The 18284-nt window shown below is 42.4% G+C and overlaps 1 protein-coding gene across 2 annotated transcripts in view; it reads left to right on the top strand.

Annotated features, from left to right (window-relative positions):
- LIPC (lipase C, hepatic type) overlaps nucleotides 1-18284 on the top strand; it is a 165778-nt gene that overhangs the window by 76204 nt on the left and 71290 nt on the right. For both annotated transcript variants that reach the window (XM_030188843.1, XM_030188837.1), the window contains exons 4-5: nucleotides 1598-1715; nucleotides 10368-10601. In XM_030188843.1, the coding sequence (XP_030044703.1) occupies nucleotides 1598-1715; nucleotides 10368-10601 (352 nt within the window). The remainder of the gene's footprint in view (nucleotides 1-1597; nucleotides 1716-10367; nucleotides 10602-18284) is intronic.

Below are 18284 nucleotides of genomic sequence, written 5' to 3'. Positions count from 1 at the left end.
TCCGCTCCTTTTATCTTGCTGCACCATATGCATGGAATAAACTTTCTAAACCAGTCCGTCAAGCTCCATCTCTGGCCATCTTCAAATCTAGGCTAAAAGCCCACCTTTTTGATGGTGCTTTTAACTCCTAACCCTTACTCACTTCTTCAGTACCCTTATTCTATCATCCCCACCTTAGTAATTCCCTTATCTCTTATTTGTCCTGTTTGTCTGTCCTAATTAGATTGTAAGCTCTGTTGAGCAGGGACTGTCTCTTCATGTTCAAGTGTACAGTGCTGCGTACATCTAGTAGCACTATAGAAATGATAAGTAGTAGTAGTAGTGATAGTAAATTGGAAGACTGGGCATCCAAATAGAAGATGAACTTTATTGTGGACAAATGCAAAGTGATGAACATTGGGAAGAATAATCCAAATCATAGTTACCTGATGCTAGGGTCCACTTTGAGAGACAGCACCCAAGAAAAAGATTTAGGTGTCATTGTAGACAATACCCTGAAATCTTCTGCCCAGTGTTCTGCGGCAGCCAAAAAAAGCAAACAGGATGCTAGGAATTATTAGGAAAGGGATGGTAAATAAGACCAAGAATACTATAATGGCTCTGTATTGCTCCATGGAGTGACTTCACATTGAGTATTGCGTTCAATTCTAGTAATTGTATCTCAGAAAAAGATATAGTGGAATTAGAAGAGGCTCAAAGAAGAGTGACCAAAAGGGGATTGAACTACTCTCATACGAGGAAAGGCTAAAGAGGTTAGGGCTCTTTAGTTTGGAAAAGAGACATCTGAGGGGAAATATGATTGAGGTCTATAAAATCCTGAGTGGTGTCGAACGGGTAAAAGTGAATCTATTTTAGAGGGTGGCATTTAGCTCAACACGGGCTTACCGCTCAATCTTCTGGGACTATCGCCAGCCCAATGTGGCCACCAGCAGTATTCCAGCCCCGAGTATGCGCCATTTCCGGGGGAAAAAGAAAACCCCCAGAAATGGCTTGCATGGCGACAACCCAGCAATAATCGGGCATTGTCCCATGCTGCCCGGTTACTGCTGGGTTAGCGCGGGAGCCCTTATTGCCACCTCAGTGGGTGGCAGTAAGGGCTCCCCGCTGCATGGCCATGCGGTAAGTGTTCTCTCACTATGTGACCATTTGGGGGGGGGGGGGCTTTTACCGGCTGCGGAAAAAAGGGCCCTTTTTCCGACAGCTTAGTTAAAGGACCCCTCAATGGAGTTACATGGAAATATTTTTAAAACAATTGGAAGGAAATATTTTTCACTCAATGAATTGTTATGCTCTGGAACTCTTTGCCAGAGGATGTGGTAATAGCTGTTAGCATATCTGGGTTTAAAAAAAAGGTTTAGACAAGTTCTTGGAGGAAAAGTCCATGGTCTATTATTGCAATAGACATGGCGAAGCCACTGCTTACCCTGGGGTTGGTAGCCTGGAATGTTGTTACTATTTGGGTTTCTGCCATGTCATTGTGACCTGGATTGACCACTGCTGGAAACAGGATTCTGGGCTAGATGGACCATTGGTCTGACCCAGTGTGGCTATTCTTATGTTTGTATTACTCTTAAATCATTTCATTCCTGTTTTCTAGCTCTCTCTTCAGTATTCTAGAAGTAAGGTTCATCTGATCGGGTACAGTCTAGGAGCTCATGTTTCAGGATTCGCAGGCACTTATATTAGTGGCTCAACCAAAATTGGAAGAATTACAGGTACTGTTATTTATACATTTTATAAAATAAAAAAGCTTTTCTTGTATTGAACTGATTAATATTTAATAAGATTGCATATGACCATCTCTGGGACAAGGTGACTAAAGTCACCAGAAACAAAAAATGAGTCTGTTAAAGCAAACAATTTGTAATACAATTGTCCAAACCCCATTCTTTTATTAGAGAAAAATAAAATGTTCTGAACATTTTGGATCCAAAACTTTAGTCATTTTTTCCTAGATTTAGTCACATATTATAAATGTATTAGTGCTGTGATTTACAAATGTGATTTTCAGACTGTCGCTTATCCACCCCTACTCTAGCTGAGATCATTTTCTTAAACCTTTTCCACTGGATTCTATATATAACGCTCAAAATTGCGGGCATAAATTTGGGCACGTGCCCCAATTCCATATGCAAATTAATTGAATAACGAACCAATTAACACTGATAATTGAGCACTAATTATCAATTATTAGTGCTATTTGGCAACAATTAGAATATACACACACATCTTGCTAGGCGTATTCTATAAAGATACATGCATAAATTCTACTGTGCACATCTGAAAAGAGGGTATGGTTATGGGAGGGGCATAGGCGGGTCATTAGTGTTCAAAGAATTTGCACATACTGTTACAGAATATGCCCAATCCGCACCTAATTTTGACGTGGCTATTTACACCAGGTTTCAATTGGTATAAATCCTCATAACTGGAGGAATAGCCTAGTGGTTAGAGCACCAGTCTTGAAATCCAGAGGTGGTCAGTTCAAATCCCACCACTGCTCCTTGTGATCTTGGGCAAGTCACTTAACCCTCCATTGCCTTAGGTACAAACTTAGATTGTGAGCTCTCCTGAGACAGAGAAATATCCAGAGTAGCTGAATGTAACTCACCTTGAACTACTACTGAAAAAGGTGTGAGCAAAATCTAAATAAATAAAATACCTAAAAGTTAGGCATGGTTCTAAGTGCTATTCTATAAACAATGCTAAACTCAAAGCACCATTTATAGAATAGCACATAGCACTCATTCTGGTCAGCGACATATATAGAATTTTTGTCCTTTATGACTCCACATGCAATTTTTTTCCTGTTAGTCACCCTCATTTTTTTCTCTGTTACTCTGTCTAATCTGTCACATTGTTCAACCTCCACTTAACACTCTATACTATCTAGTAAGATGTTTTAAAAGTGTATTGTGCTGACATTGTAAGTAGCATACTGTTGTATAATGTATATTGTTATTTGAATATTTTTATTACTGTAATTATTCTTGCTGTGCGCTACCTTGGATAAAGTTCTTCAAAAAAGTGATAAATATATCCTAATAAATATATAAATACTGCTAGTACTTATGGGGTCCCCATTTTACATAGAGCATAGCAATCTGAACCGAGACCTCCAGGTCAGGATGTGCTTAATTTCGATGGCATTTTAGAAACGAATCTGCTGACGCAAACGTGTCACCAATTAAGTAGCAAGACCAGAATTTTAATGTGGTTTCATTTCAGAGGTAGTCAAACTACATGGGATTAAGGAGAATGTCACCCTTAATCCCTCGTGGAAAGCCCTTGCCAAAATGAAAATTAATAAAAAATAAAGATGAAGACACACACACAGCACACACCTGATACAAAATAAATGTATCCCCATAGCATACATGTAAATACACATAGCATACTCCCCAACACAAGACAGTATTAGCCTGAAAAATTAAGGCCAAATTAATGGTTTTCCTGAACTACTGACTGAACATGAATTACGCTGGGAAGGGAAGTGCCAGGAGACAAGAGCATACCAGAGGGAAACAACAACACAAGCCAAACACAGAACAATAACAGTGTAGTGGGCCACAGATGGAACAAGGAAATTGAGCCAAGAATCAGAGGAAGCAGATTTTATGGGATCAGACACGGCCCATGTTTCAACAAATGCCTGTGTCAGGGGTCAGAGTGTCATTACAGCAATGTCAAGCTTCATGTTTTGATTCAACAATGACATTATTACAGTATAAGGTAAACTGAGAGAATGACAAAAGGGTGAGGTGAGGGAAAGGCAGTCTGCCCACAGATTCCTCCCCTCCAACTTGGGCTTTCCTACAGGACTGCTGCATCCAGTATCAGACGAGTTCCCACCCAGACAGTTCCCAGTGCACCCACCAATTCCCCCCCAAACCAATTCATACCTAGGACTATTCCCACTTAAGGGGGGCAATTCCCACCAAGGACTTCCCCTCCCCCCCTACTGGTCATTTCCCACCCTCTCTAGCATTTTTTTTTAATGAGCATAGATTCTTTCTTGTATCGGATCCCTAGCTTTTTTTTTTTAATGGCATCTGGAATAACGAGGTTAGAGCAGCTTATAGATGTACACAAAGGACGTGTAATATCAGAATAACTTTTCATAGGTAGAGTAGTAATTTGTTATAAATCGTAATCAGTGTGTCATTTTGAGGGGCTGAATTAGGTTGAAACCTAGTTTGGGGGCAGTGGGGGGGGCATTGCCTCCCCATATGAACTGCAGTTTGTATTTATTTATTTATTTATTTATGACATTTAGATCCCCGATTAAACATGAATTAGGTTGAAACCTAGTTTGGGGGGGGGGTGTGGGGGGGCATTGCCCCCCCCCCCCCACACACACACATGAACTGCATGTTTGAAAGGGGAAAGGAATGTGTACAAGATAATGTTGTGGTGGGGGGGGTGAGGGGGTACTGGCCCCCCAAATGATCTGGAAGAGAAAATGGAGTGAGATTACTTGCATTGTGTGTTTTGTATTTTTTGGTTTATGGGTGGGAATTGTCCCCCTTGGTATGGTGAGAATTGGTTCAGTGGGATTTGTCCTAGGTGGGAATTGACTAGATGGGAATTGATGGGTGGGAACTGTCCAGGTAGGAACTGATCTAGAACGCTGCACCCTATACCTTCCGTTCTGTCACCTCACCCTTCCAGTACTAATTTTCAAAAGGTATGCCAGACAAATCTCATTGAATTTGGAATATGTAATAAGCCAAATCAGTAAGCTAAAGAGCAGCAAATCATCTTCCTGTCTCATCAGCTTGTAACCTTGGGGTCATCTTCGACTCCTCCCTCTCCTTCTCTGCACATATTCAGCAGACTGCTAAAACCTGTCATTTCTTTCTCTATAATATCAGCAAAATTTGCCCTTTCCTTTCTGAGCACACTACCAGAACCCTCATCCACACTCTTATCACCTCTCGCTTAGACTATTGCAACTTGCTTCTCACAGGCCTCCCACTTAGCCATCTCTCTCCTCTTCAATCTGTTCAAAATTCTGCTGCACGACTAATATTCCGCCAGTGTCATTATGCTCATATTAGCCCTCTCCTCGTCACTTCACTGGCTTCCTATCCATTTCTGCATACAGTTCAAACTCCTCTTATTTACCTATAAGGGCATTCACTCTGCAGCTCCTCAGTACCTCTCCACTCTCATCTCTCCCTACATTGCTCCCCGGGAAATCTGTTCACTGGGTAAATCTCTCTTATCTGCTCCCTTCTCCACTGCTAACTCCAGACTCCGTTCCTTTTATCTTGCTGCACCATATGCCTGGAATAGACTTCCTGAGCCAGTACATCAAGCTCCATCTCTGGCCGTCTTCAAATCCTAGCTAAAAGCCCACCTTTTTGATGCTGCTTTTAACTCCTAACCCTTATTCACTTGTTCAGAACCCTTATTTTATCATGCTCACTTTAATATTCCCTTATCTCTTGTTTGTCCTGTTTGTCTGTCCTAATTAGATTGTAAGCTCTGTCGAGCAGGTACTGTCTCTTCATGTTCAAGTGTACAGCGCTGCGTACGTCTAGTAGCGCTTTAGAAATGATAAGTAGTAGTAGACTGAATGGTAAACATCCCAGAGTACTGAAAACTCAAAAATGAAATTACAGATCTACCATTACAAATCTTTAATTTATCATTAAAATCATCCGTTTTTAAAAAGAGTTCTAGGGAAGAACCAGGAAGCTATAGACTGTTGAGCCTGACTTCAGAGCCAATCAAAATAATATAAACTATTATAAAGAACAAAATGACTGAAAACATAGACAAGCAAGATTTAATGGGACCATAAGAATCACTACGGTGTGGCAATGAGTAGCAAGTGCCATCCCAAAAAAATGGTTTGCCACCCCAATTCAAGTGTTCAATAGTGGCAATAAAGGAGACTGAAGCTGCAGGGACTTTCATCTCATGTATGCTGCAGTACTCTGCCAGTTCCAGTCCTGCCCCTCTAAACAGGAAGTGACTTTGGGGGGTATGAATGGCAGAGTGTGCAACAGCACATGCAAGATAGAAGGCCCTGCTGTTTCACTCTCCTTTATTGCCACTGGTGCACAGCCAGAAAGCAGCCATGGGCAGAAGGGGCAGCAGAGAGAAGAGAGGTGCAAAATGTTGGGGGGGGAGGGGCAGGGGAGGAAAGTAAAGACGCTGGATCGGGAGAGGGAAGAAAGCAGAAATGCTTGTTTTCGAGGAGGGGCAGGGGAAGCTGGACAAGGCCTGGGCAGTAGGGTGAGAGACGGGAGATGATAGGGAAGGAAGATACTGGCTTAGAGATGGAGAAAGAGAAAGAAGATGTTGGATGGAGGGGGATGGGGACACTCAGGGGGATGCTGGACCCTGTGGGGAGTAGAGAGATGATGGGGTGAACAGTAGAGAGATAGGCAAGATGCTGAACATGAGAATGAGGAAGGAGGGAGACCTAAACACTAAACAGTGAACAAAAGTTGGCAGGTGGAAAGAGAGAAGAGTTGCTGGATCAGGGAAGGATGGAAAGAAAGAGAAAATGTTTGCTTAAAGGGAGGAGGTAGACAGGGAGAGAAGAGGGTGACAAGGGAGACTCTAGATTGGGATGGGGAAGAGAGGTGGTACTGGAACAGGATGGGGGAATATGCTGGCTTAGATGAGGGTAAGAGAGAGGAGATGCTGGATTGCGTAGGAAGAAAAAGGGACATGGGGGTATAGGGACATAAAAAGAAAATGCTGGGTATGAGGTGAGTAGGAGGATATGAGGTGAGTAATGCATAATTTAGAGCAGAGGTTTTCAACCCAGTCCAACCAGTCGGGGATTTCAGGTACCCTCACTGAATTCCCCGAGGACTGGGTTGAAAACCTCTGATTTAGAGAATAATTATCTGTCACAGTTTATCTAAAATCTCTTTGGTTTAAAACTATTTGGGTCACTCCTGTATCAAGCACATTCCTCTTACTTGAGAGAGAAGGGAAGAGATTGGATTCATTTGGGCTCAAGCACAGTCCTGTGCAGTGGTCTGGGAGAGTCCCTTGGGCTGAAGTCTTGTAATCTGAGAATTATAGTCACATTGATTTGCTTCAGGCAGTTGCCATCTGGAAAACAGTCCTCCATTCACTAGCCAAGTGGATCATAGTTCATAGTATGTGAATGACAACATTAGAACTCAACTGTCTCTCTAGTAAGAACTAAAAGGATAATGAAGACCTTGAACTGAAGTAAAAACTGCTTTCCAGGTCCAAGGTTGGTCTATCATTTTGAGTCTATAGGAGTAGAGGAGTGTGGTAGCCGTGTTAGTCCACTCTTAAGGCTATCAATAGAAATCAAACAAAATAAAACATGGAAAAGAAAATAAGATGATACCTTTTTTATTGGACATAACTTAATACATTTCTTGATTAGCTTTCAAAGGTTGCCCTTCTTCCTCAGATCGGAAATAAGCAAATGTGCTAGCTGACAGAGTATATAAGTGAAAACATTCAAGCATTACTATGACAGTCTGACAGGGTGGGAGGATGGGGGTGGGTAGGAGGTATGCATGGGGACATCAAAGCATATCATTGATATTCTAACAGGATGGGTGTGGATAGGTGAGGGGTGGGGTGCTCAATAGAGACATACAGCTTTATGGTTTATAATGGGCTAGGAACCCCAGATCCTTGTTAAGTCCTTTCTGTTGGGTGTTAAAATATTCAATCATTCTGACTTCAAAGGTCTTATGTTCTTGTATAGTTTTAAAGTTACCTTTCAGGATTCTCACTGTGAAGTCACTGGTACAGTGTCCTGGTCCTGTAAAATGCTGACCAACAGGGGTGGGAACCCTACTGGCACCAGTATTGTTCATGTGATGTCTATGTAAATTGAATCTTGTCTTAAGCATCTGGCCTGTTTCTCCAATATAGCATCCTTCGTTACATTTTTTACACTGAATGATATATACCACATTGGAAGATGAGCAAGTGAAAGATCCCTTTATGTTGAATATCTTTCCTTTGTGGATGACTTTGGGGTCCTGTGAAATATTTTGGCATAGTTTGCAACTGGATAAATTACAGGGAAGTGTGCCCTTCTGTTCCTTTTCAGTCTGTGATGGAAGTTTACTTCTGATTAGCTTGTGTTTTAAGTTGGGTGGCTGTCAGAAGGCCAGTACTGGTGGGGATGGGAATATCCCTTTCAGTAATTCATCCTCCTGGAGTATAGGTTGTAGATCTCTTATGATTTTCCTCAGTTTTTCCAGCTCTGGTTTGTATGTCACTACAAGGGGGATTCTGTCTGTGGATTTTTTCTCCTTGTACTGTAGCAGATTCTCCCTGGGTGTTTTGAGGGAGGAGGCAATATTCTTGGAGATTATTTTGGGGTTGTAGCCCTTCTGTTTGAAGGATTCAGTCAGGGTTTTAAGGTGTCTGTCTCTGTCCCCTGGGTCAGAGCAGATACGGTGGTATCTTGTGGCTTGGCTGTAAATGATGGATCTTTTTGTATGTGAAGGATGGAAGCTGGAGTTGTGGAGGTAGCTGCATCTGTCTGTGAGTTTCTTGTATATAGATGTTTATATACAGCCATCACTGATTGAGACCATGGTGTCCAAAAAGTTGAATTTTTCTGGGGTGTAGTCAATTTTGAATCTGATTGTAGGATGGTATGTATTGAAGGCAGAATAAAATTGTTTCAGAGTTTCTTCACCCTCCGTCCAAATCATAAAAATGTCATCGATGTACCGGTAGTATTTTAGAGGTTTGGTCTGGTGTGTATTCAGAAATGTCTCTTCCAGCTCAGCCATAAAAAGGTTGGCATATTGGGGTGCTGTCCTGGTGCCCATCGCAGTGCCCATTATTTGTAGATAGATATCATTGTTAAAGCGGAAGTAGTTGTGAGTTAAAATGAATTTGATTAATTTTGTAATAGTTTCTGGTGAATATTGATGGTCCAGTGTGGATTTTTTTAGGAGTCTTCCACATGCAGCTATGCCATCCGCATGTGGAATGTTGCTGTATAGTGATTCTACATCCATCGTGACCAGAAGGGTGTTAGGTGGTAGTTGCTTGATATTTTTCAATTTATTCAGAAAGTCTGTGGTGTCTTGTATGAAGCTGTTAGTTTTGTGTACGAGAGGTTTCAGAATTCCCTCTATGAATCCAGATATTTCTTCCGTGAGTGTGCCAATACCTGATATGATTGGTCTGCCAGGGTTTCCCGGTTTGTGGATCTTGGGTAGCATGTAGAATGTGCCCACAGCAGGCTGGTTTGGTATGAGTTTCTTCAGTTGAGGTTGCGCTTGTGTAGGAAATGTTTTGATAAGGTCTTTCAGCTGTTTTTTGTAATCCTGTGTGGGGTCCTCAGAGTTTCCTGTAGTATTTATTGTCTGAGAGCTGTCTGTGCCCCTCTTCAATGTAATTTATCCAGTTGCAAACTATGCCAAAATATTTCACAGGACCCCAAAGTCATCCACAAAGGAAAGATATTCAACATAAAGGGATCTTTCACTTGCTCATCTTCCAATGTGGTATATATCATTCAGTGTAAAAAATGTAACGAAGGATGCTATATTGGAGAAACAGGCCAGATGCTTAAGACAAGATTCAATTTACATAGACATCACATGAACAATACTGGTGCCAGTAGGGTTCCAACCCCTGTTGGTCAGCATTTTACAGGACCAGGACACTGTACCAGTGACTTCACAGAGAGAATCCTGAAAGGTAACTTTAAAACCATACAAGAACATAAGACCTTTGAAGTCAGAATGATTGAATATTTTAACACCCAACAGAAAGGACTTAACAAGGATCTGGGGTTCCTAGCCCATTGTAAACCATAAAGCTGTATGTCTCTGTTGATCACCCCACCCCTCACCTATCCACACCCATCCTGTTAGAATATCAATGATATGCTTTGATGTCCCCATGCATACCTCCTACCCACCCCCATCCTCCCACCCTGTCAGACTGTCATAGTAATGCTTGAATGTTTTCACTTATATATACTGTCAGCTAGCACATTTGTTTATTTCTGATCTGACGAAGAAGGGCAACCTTCGAAAGCTAATCAAGAAATGTATTAAGTTATGTCCAATAAAAAAGGTATCATCTTATTTTTTTTCCATGTTTTATTTTGTTTGATTTCTATTGATGAGTCTATAGGAGAAAATCCATAAAATGCAAAACCAAAATGTGCCATGAGTTACACTTCATGGAAGTACAATTGACTAAAGTAGGGTAAAAGTAAATTTGAAGTGACCTACAGGACCCTGTCATCACAGTGCCTTTGAAATACGCTAGCTGGCCTGGAGTATGAAAACAAAAACTAGATAAATGCTCTGGAGCTAGGTTAAAACATTGCTTTCTAAACATTGCTTGCCTAACAATCTTGTTTGCTTTCATTGTAGGCCTTGACCCTGCAGGTCCTTTGTTTGAAGGAATGTCGTCAACAGACCGTTTATCTCCTGATGATGCCCACTTTGTAGATGCAATTCATACGTTTACTCAGCAGCATTTGGGTCTGAGTGTTGGGATCAAACAACCAGTTGCTCACTACGATTTTTATCCCAACGGCGGAGCTTATCAACCAGGCTGTCACTTCAGGCATGTATACAACCATATTGCACAATATGGAATTACAGGTAAGAACAGAGACAAGAGAAAATAGAAAGCTTAACCTGGACTGTTCTATACTTTTAAAATGTTTTATTTAATAGGCTATAGTTGAGCAGTAATCTGAAATAATTATACACCATCTGGTAATATTAATATTAATTACAAGTACAGATACCATTTTAAAATCTATATTATGATTCTGCTGGGGTCACATGATAACGGCATTCTGAGCGGTGGCTCTTGCCTCTAGCTCCGCTCCCGAATCCTACAATGCCGCCTAAAATGTGGTGTATTTGATTACATTCTGTGTTACCTTACTGTAAGTGGGCAACTTCTTCTTTTTGCTTGCTGCCTTGCTCGGAGCACAGGGTGTTCCTAGTTGAGCCCTGTAGCTGTGGCATGACGCTTTGTACCTCTTGCCCAGCGAAACTGAAGCCTAACTCTTTCAAGATGGCGTCTGGAGTCTCTTTGCTGCTGCCTCCAGTCTTCACCCTTCAGGAGGAGGCAATCCGAGAGCATACACGCAATTTGTTGGCAGTCTTAGATGGCATGTTAGCAAAGCTCCAACACACTGTGGATGAGATCAAGGAGGGTTTGGAGGCGCAGGTGAGCAGGCTCATGCATGTGGAGCACCAGGTATCACAGCATGAGGACCACATGGTGGAACTCAAGGGGAAGGTGTGGGGCCTGGAAGAGCACTGCAAGGTGCTCCTTGATGGTCTAGAGGACCAGGAGAATAGAGGCAGGAGGAATAACCTTACCTGCATATCGTGGGAGTGTCTGAAACGTTACTGGCGAAAGAGCTATAGACTTTTGTAGAAACTTGGCTGCCTGCTGCAGTTGGACCTGGATCTGGCAGCAGGGGACTTTCAGCGCTGGCTCATGTGCTTAAGTTTGCCAATAAGGAGTGCTTAATGACTCTGTACTGCAAAAACCGTACATTGGAATATACAGGTGGTAAATTGCTTCTGTTTAATGTCTACTTTGGCCAGGTTACTGTGAGACAATGTGCTTTGGCACTTTATTGTACAGATCTTTGAAATCAAGACATCTCATTTGTGGTACAGTACCCTATGAAGGTGCAGATAACACGGGGCACCAGTGTTACTTTGTATAACACCGTGGAGAAGCTGAAAGCCTTTTTGCAAGCTTTACACTGACTCTTCACTATATGACCTGACTGATAACTAGTTGGTGGCTCCACAGTATGGGTCCTTTATTTGGGCTCCTTGCTGGGTGGCTAGAGCTTTGGTTGGAGCTGGCGGCTTATATCTTAGCTGTTTGAAAGCCCGCTAGCTAGCGCCTTTTGAGACCATTTTGTGTTGCTCTATTAACTGGCACAGGGCCTTCTTCTCTTGGCCCTTATCTGTTATCTGCTTTTTTGTACCTGGAGTTTCTGCATGTTTTGTTGTTCTTTACACTGTGTTTTTGGCTTTTTGAGCCTTTGTATCTATGATGTACTCAATATGGGAGGGGGAGGGTTCTTTATTTGATGGGGGATTGGCCATTTTGGCTAATATTGGTGTGGGGTTTTGGTTTGGGTAAATGGTCTGGATGGTTGGGTGGGTGGGGGTGGATGGGGAGGGTTGGGGGTTTGAATGGTGTAGGTATGTGGATGGAGTATGAATGGTTTTCCATGGTGCTTGGGGGATGTATTTGGGAGTGGTTTGGATTTAGACTGAGGTGGCATATGCTCAATGTTTGGGTGAGTTTTCCCTGGGAACTTGGTGGGAGGACAGTGTAGTAGTTTAATTTCTGGTTGCTGGGGGGTTTTGTTTGTTTGTTTGTTTGTTTGTTTGTTTGTTAGGCTTTCAGGATTGGGCATGAGAGGATATGGGCTGGGATCCCTATACAGCCATTCGTTTTGCTTTAAGCCTTTTTGTTTGCCATAGGGTTCCTCTACTCTATGGGCGCCTTACAGATCCTTTCCTTGAATGTTCATGGGATTCATTCCCCAGTTAAGCAGACCAGGATCCCGGCGATAACCAGGTAGTGCGCGGTGCTGCCCGATTATCGTCAGTATAACACCACACTAAAAAATATGGGCTGATTTTCCCTATCATGAGAAATGGCACACGCCGGGACTGAAACTACTGCCAGCGCCCATGTTGGGCCGGTGGTAGCTCCAGATTGCGGTAAGCCCACATTGAGCTTATTGCCGCTTTGTAAAAGGGCCCCTAAATAAATAACATACCTTTAATCGTGTGATTAATCGAGAATAAAATTGTCATTGAAATGCAGTCCTAAAATTGACTGGTAAGAGTGTTCAGACATGCTTTTGCCTGCCGTTCTTTTACATCATCAGTGAATAGCATATTGTTTATGCTACAGATTAAGGTTCATTATTTCTATTAAGTGTCACAATCAGATTAGAATCATTGACTCCTGACACAGGCCTTAGTGCCGAAACATGGCCATGTCTAGTCCCTTTGAACCAAGGACAATTGAAAACCTGGTGGACCTCTGTGAACCACAGTTTATTGTCATAGAATATAGGCTGATATTCAGCCTGCAGGAGGCAGGCTAGCTAAGTGCCGCAATACGCACTGAACCCGAATGTTCGATGCTGAGCCGTTTCCAGTGATTGGCATTGAATATCTGTTTTGTTTTGGGGGGGGTTGTGTGCGATTTAGCCGATTAGTTGCTATGCACTAAGCACTAATATTCAGCAGCGATAACCGACTATCTTGCGCTGAATATTTGCACGTAGCTGACTAATTTATGACACATTCCTAGCTGGTTAAATAGCGCTGAATATTATTATTATTAACATTTGTATAGTGCTACCAGATGTACGCAGCGCTGAACACCTGATTCAAAGAGACAGTCCCTGCTCAAAAGAACTTACAATCTAAATAATACAGACAGACAAGACAGTTACGGGTGAGGGAAGTAATGGGAGCTAAAAAGCAGCAGTGAAAAGATGGGTTTCAGCATAGATTTGAAAATAGGTAGAAATGGACGATCTACACTTGGTTTTTCTCCTTACTGCTTCATTCTCCACCTGAATGTCAACCAGAGAGTCAGTTATGTTTATCTCCTATAGCAGTGGTTCCCAAAGTATGAACTCAGGACCTCTAAAGCTTCCTCCATGACTTTTATGAAAAATACATCCTTTCATTGTTTCAGCCCTGTCCCACAAGAAGGTCTACCTGCCTGATGCTGATGAGGAGCTGAGAGCTGAGGTTACAGTGGCACACCAACAATCACAGCAAAAGCAGGAACCTGTAGCTTTTTACCACCACTCAGAACAGTAACAGGAAGCTGGGGCTTTAGGTCATTGATCAGAGCAGGAGTAGGAATCATTTAACTTAGGGACCCGTTTACTATAATGTAGCAATGTTTTGCATTTTCTGGATGTTAAATGCAAAAGTTAACACAAAATGGGGGTCATTCTCTACAGATCACCTAAAATTAGGTGCCAGGATGATGCGCACTCAGCTCAAATTCTGTAACAGAAATTGTGTATACAACAGCCGTTATAGAATACTAGCATAAATCAAACTGTAGGCATGAGCACCTATACTGGTGCATTGGCTGATGTACCGTTCGTTTTAAATTTACTAATTTGTAGCTTCATCACATGCCCCCTAGTCCTAGTATTTTTGGAAAGCGTAATCAGACTCTTCACGTCTACCCATTCCACTCCACTCATTATTTTATAGACGTCTATCATATCTCCCCTCAGCCGCCTTTTCTCCAAGCTGAAGAGACCTGCCGCTTTAGCCTTTCCTCATAGGGAAGTCGTCCCATCCCACTTATCATTTTCGTCGCCCTTCACTGTACCTTTTCTAATTCCACTATATCTTTTTTGAGATGCGGTGACCAGAATTGAACACAATATTCAAGGTGCGGTCGCACCATGGAGCAACACAATGGCATTATAACGTCCTCATTTTTGTTTTCCATTCCTTTCCTAATAATACCTAACATTCTATTTGCTTTCTTAGCCACAGCAGCACACTGAGCAGAAGGTTTCCACGTATCATCGACAACGACACCGAGATCTCTTTCTTGGTCGGTGATTCCTAACGTGGAGCCTTGCATTACGTAGCTATAATTTGGGTTCCTCTTTCTCACATACATCACTTTGCACTTGCTCACATTAAACGTCATCTGCCGTTTAGACGCCCAGTCTCCCAATCTCGTAAGGTAATCTTATAATTTTTCACAATCCTCCCACGATTTAACGACTTTGAATAACTTTGTGTCATCAGCAAATTTAATTACCTTACTAGTTACCCCCATCTCTAGGTCATTTATAAATATGTTTGTAATAGGGGGTTAAAAATAGAGAAAAAAAATATTTAAATATTTTTTTCCTCCACTTACCTCGGGCTCCGGGATTTGCTGGGGCTGCTCGGGGGCTGAAAGTTAGGAGGTGTGCTGCAGGGAGCAGTGTTGAGTTTTTTTTAAAACCCGGGGACAGTTCAGAACGTCCCCGGGTGGAGGAGCGCTGCTGGGGCCAGTTGGGGCCGAAAGAAGAAGGGCCGCGCTATAGGAGCGCTGCAGGGAGGGCGCCGTCATTTTTTTGAGTTCCCGAGGCCGTTTGGGCACGTCCCCGGGTCGGATGGGGTGAGCGATTCTTCCTCCACCCGGGGCGCTGTTGCTTTTCATGTCCGGGGATGATTGGCGACATCCCCGGACCAGAAGAGACGGGGTCAGGTCCTGAGGAGCGCCGAAGAGTGAGGGAGGCCTGTTCGGAGGCCCGAAGATTTAAAGAAAATGGCCGGCGAGTCAAGGGAGCTGTGCAGGCGGGTGCATGAGGCCTGGGCCTCGATTTTTGACCAGAGTTCCAGCAAAATGGCGGTTTTTGGGGCCGTTTTCTTATTTTTGCTCCGTTTTCGCCCCAGGACCAGCGGGACCGGAACGGAGGGCAGGCGTCATGTGTGCAGAAATTTGGGATTCAGGTAAGGGGTCTTTGACCCGAAATTTTAATTTATTTAATTTTAAAATGTGTAAATTGCATTTTTTATTTTTAAAAATTTGGGGTTTTGAGTTTTTTAAATTTGGTTTTCAGTTTTGGGGTCGGGGAATTTTTGGGGATTTTTGTGGCGGGTTAGATTTTGAATTTGAATATTTTTAGTGGGGGTTTTTGGTAGGGTGCTGTTTAAAGGGGTTCTGAAAGAGTTAATTTTTTTTATTCGACGGGGTAGGTCTATAGGGGGGAGTTTGAATTTTTGGGATATTTTTTGAATTTTTTTGGGATTTTTAAAAGGGGTTTTGGGGGAAAATAGTGAGGTATGGGTTAAAAAGGGTTAAATTTAAATTTTGAAATTACAGCTAGGTAGGGAATAAAAGTGTTATTGAATATGGGAATTTTGGGGTAGATTGAAAATGTTTAATTGGGTTTTTATTTTAATTATTGATTTCCCATTATTTTCTATGGGAAATCAGTAATTAAAATGGGGATTTAGCACTGCTGGCCAAGATTCCGCCGGTCAGCAGTGAAGCTCGGAATGTTGAGGGAGATGGCTGATTGGTTGGGAAGGGCTTGGAATGTCACTGAAAGCTCCGTATCCTTGGTTACGGAGTCATTGGCGGTTGGCAGAAGGAGTTGGGACAGCAAAGAGAGCAGATGTGTGTTGGTGGAGTGGATTTTGTGTGAGGTAGAGGAAAGATAGTTAGATTAAATTGGACTTGGGAAGGGGTGATTAGTAAGAAGGGAGTTTAGTGGAAAATTATATTAAGCAAAGGAGTGATTGGGTTATCATTTAATAGTTTAGGGGAATTTTTAGGAAAGTTAGGATTTAAGTTAGAATTGGAAATAGAATTGTTGGGGTGGAGATTATTTGGAATTAATTGAATGTGTGATTTAAAGTGTTGGAATTTAAATATTGAATGTTTTGAATGATATGATATAGGTTATGTGTTATCTGATAAGTTTATAAATTAAGAAGTGATTGACTGCATTGGAGTGTGATTGGAAAAAAGTATTTTTGTTCCTGAAAACTTGCGTCACTCCTTCAGTAGTATAGGATATAAAGAAAAACATAGCATAGGGGATCTAGAATAGGGGATCTAGAGGGTAAAAGAAAAAAAAGAGGGGTACTTACCTGGATCCGACGGAAGGGTTAAGGGTGATTCTGAAAAACAAAAGGAAGTCGACACAAAGTATCAATTCTTGAAAGCTTGGGGAATTTGAGAGAACATTATTTCACATTTCTTTTAGAAAGTAATAGTTAATCTGATAATACTTATCCGATATCTTGTAGCGGGGAAGTGAAGGGTTAACCTGTTGGCAACAAAAGCACAAGTTACAATAAATCTGACATTGCTGTAGAATAATAGTTTAATATTGTAGCATAAATAAGGGGTCTTAATTTAGGGTTTTAAAGGTTATATTTCACTGTTTTGTTTAACTTTTATGAATAAAACCAATTTATTGTAAACACCGAGGCTTGCTTCTTTCAAATCTGACCGAGCCCAACAAATTAGTTTTTTTTTCCTCCCATCTCTAGCATAGACTTGGGACGGGGATAGTGAACTGTGTCCTGTCCCTTTGCTCCAGGGTGGGTGACATTCTCCTGGCTCGACTACAGGAAAAAGGGGAACTCTGTCACCTAAAAGCTGAAGATCAAGCGTCCCGGAGCAAGGGGTCTGGATTACATGTTAAAAAGCAGTGGTCCAAGCACAGACCCCTGGGGAACCCCACTAACTACCCTTCTCCATTGAGAATACTGACCATTTAACCCTACTCTCAGTTTTCCATCTTTTAACCAGTTTTTAATCCACAATAGGACACTACCTCCTATCCCATGACTCTCCAATTTCCTCTGGAGTCTTTCATGAGGTACTTTGTCAAACACCTTCTGAAAATCCAGATACACGATATCAACCGGCTCACCTTTATCCACATGTTTGTTCACCACTTCAAAGAAATGTAATAGATTGGTGAGGCAAGATTTCCCTTCACTAAATCCATGTTGGCTTTGTCTCATTAATCCATGCTTTTGAATATGCTCTGTAATTTTGTTCTATATAATAGTCTCTACCATTTTGCCCGGCACTGACGTCAGACTCAACGGTCTACAATTTCCCGGATCTCCTCTGGAACCTTTTTAAAAACTCAGCGTTACAATAGCTACCCTCCAATCTTCCAGTACCACACTCGAGTTTAAGAATAAATTACATATTACTAACAATAGTTCCACAAATTCATTTTTCAGTTCTATCAGTACTCTGGGATGAGTACCATCCGGTCCAAGAGATTTGCTACTCTTCAATTTGTCAAATTACATAAGTATTTCCATACTGGGAAAGGCCAAAGGTCCATCAAGTCCAGCATCCTGTTTCCAACAGTGGCCAATCCAGGTCACAAATACCTGGCAAGATCTCAATTGCCCCATTACATCCTCTAGGTCTATAGAGATTTCATTCAGTTTCTCAAACTCGTCAGCTTTGAATATCATTTCTGGCACCGGCATCTCTCCCAAATTTTCCTCAGTGAAAACTGAAGCAAAGAATCAGTGGCATTCCGAGGGGCGCTGACACCCGGGGCAGATCGCTGATGCGCCCCGCCCCCCCGGGTGCAGCGCCCCCACCCCTGCAGCGCGACCCCCCCCCCCGGCAAAGGGACACCCCCCACCCTGGCAAAAGACCCCCCCGGGTGCACGCCGCTGGGGGGGTGCCACGCGCCGGTCAGCGTCATTGGTTTCCATGCTCCCTCTGGCCCGGAACAGGAAGTAACCTGTTCCGGGGCAGAGGGA

The sequence above is a fragment of the Microcaecilia unicolor genome, chromosome 1, assembly GCF_901765095.1.
Source record: "Microcaecilia unicolor chromosome 1, aMicUni1.1, whole genome shotgun sequence".
NCBI lineage: Eukaryota > Metazoa > Chordata > Amphibia > Gymnophiona > Siphonopidae > Microcaecilia > Microcaecilia unicolor.
This window is presented reverse-complemented; position numbering and strand designations above follow the sequence as displayed.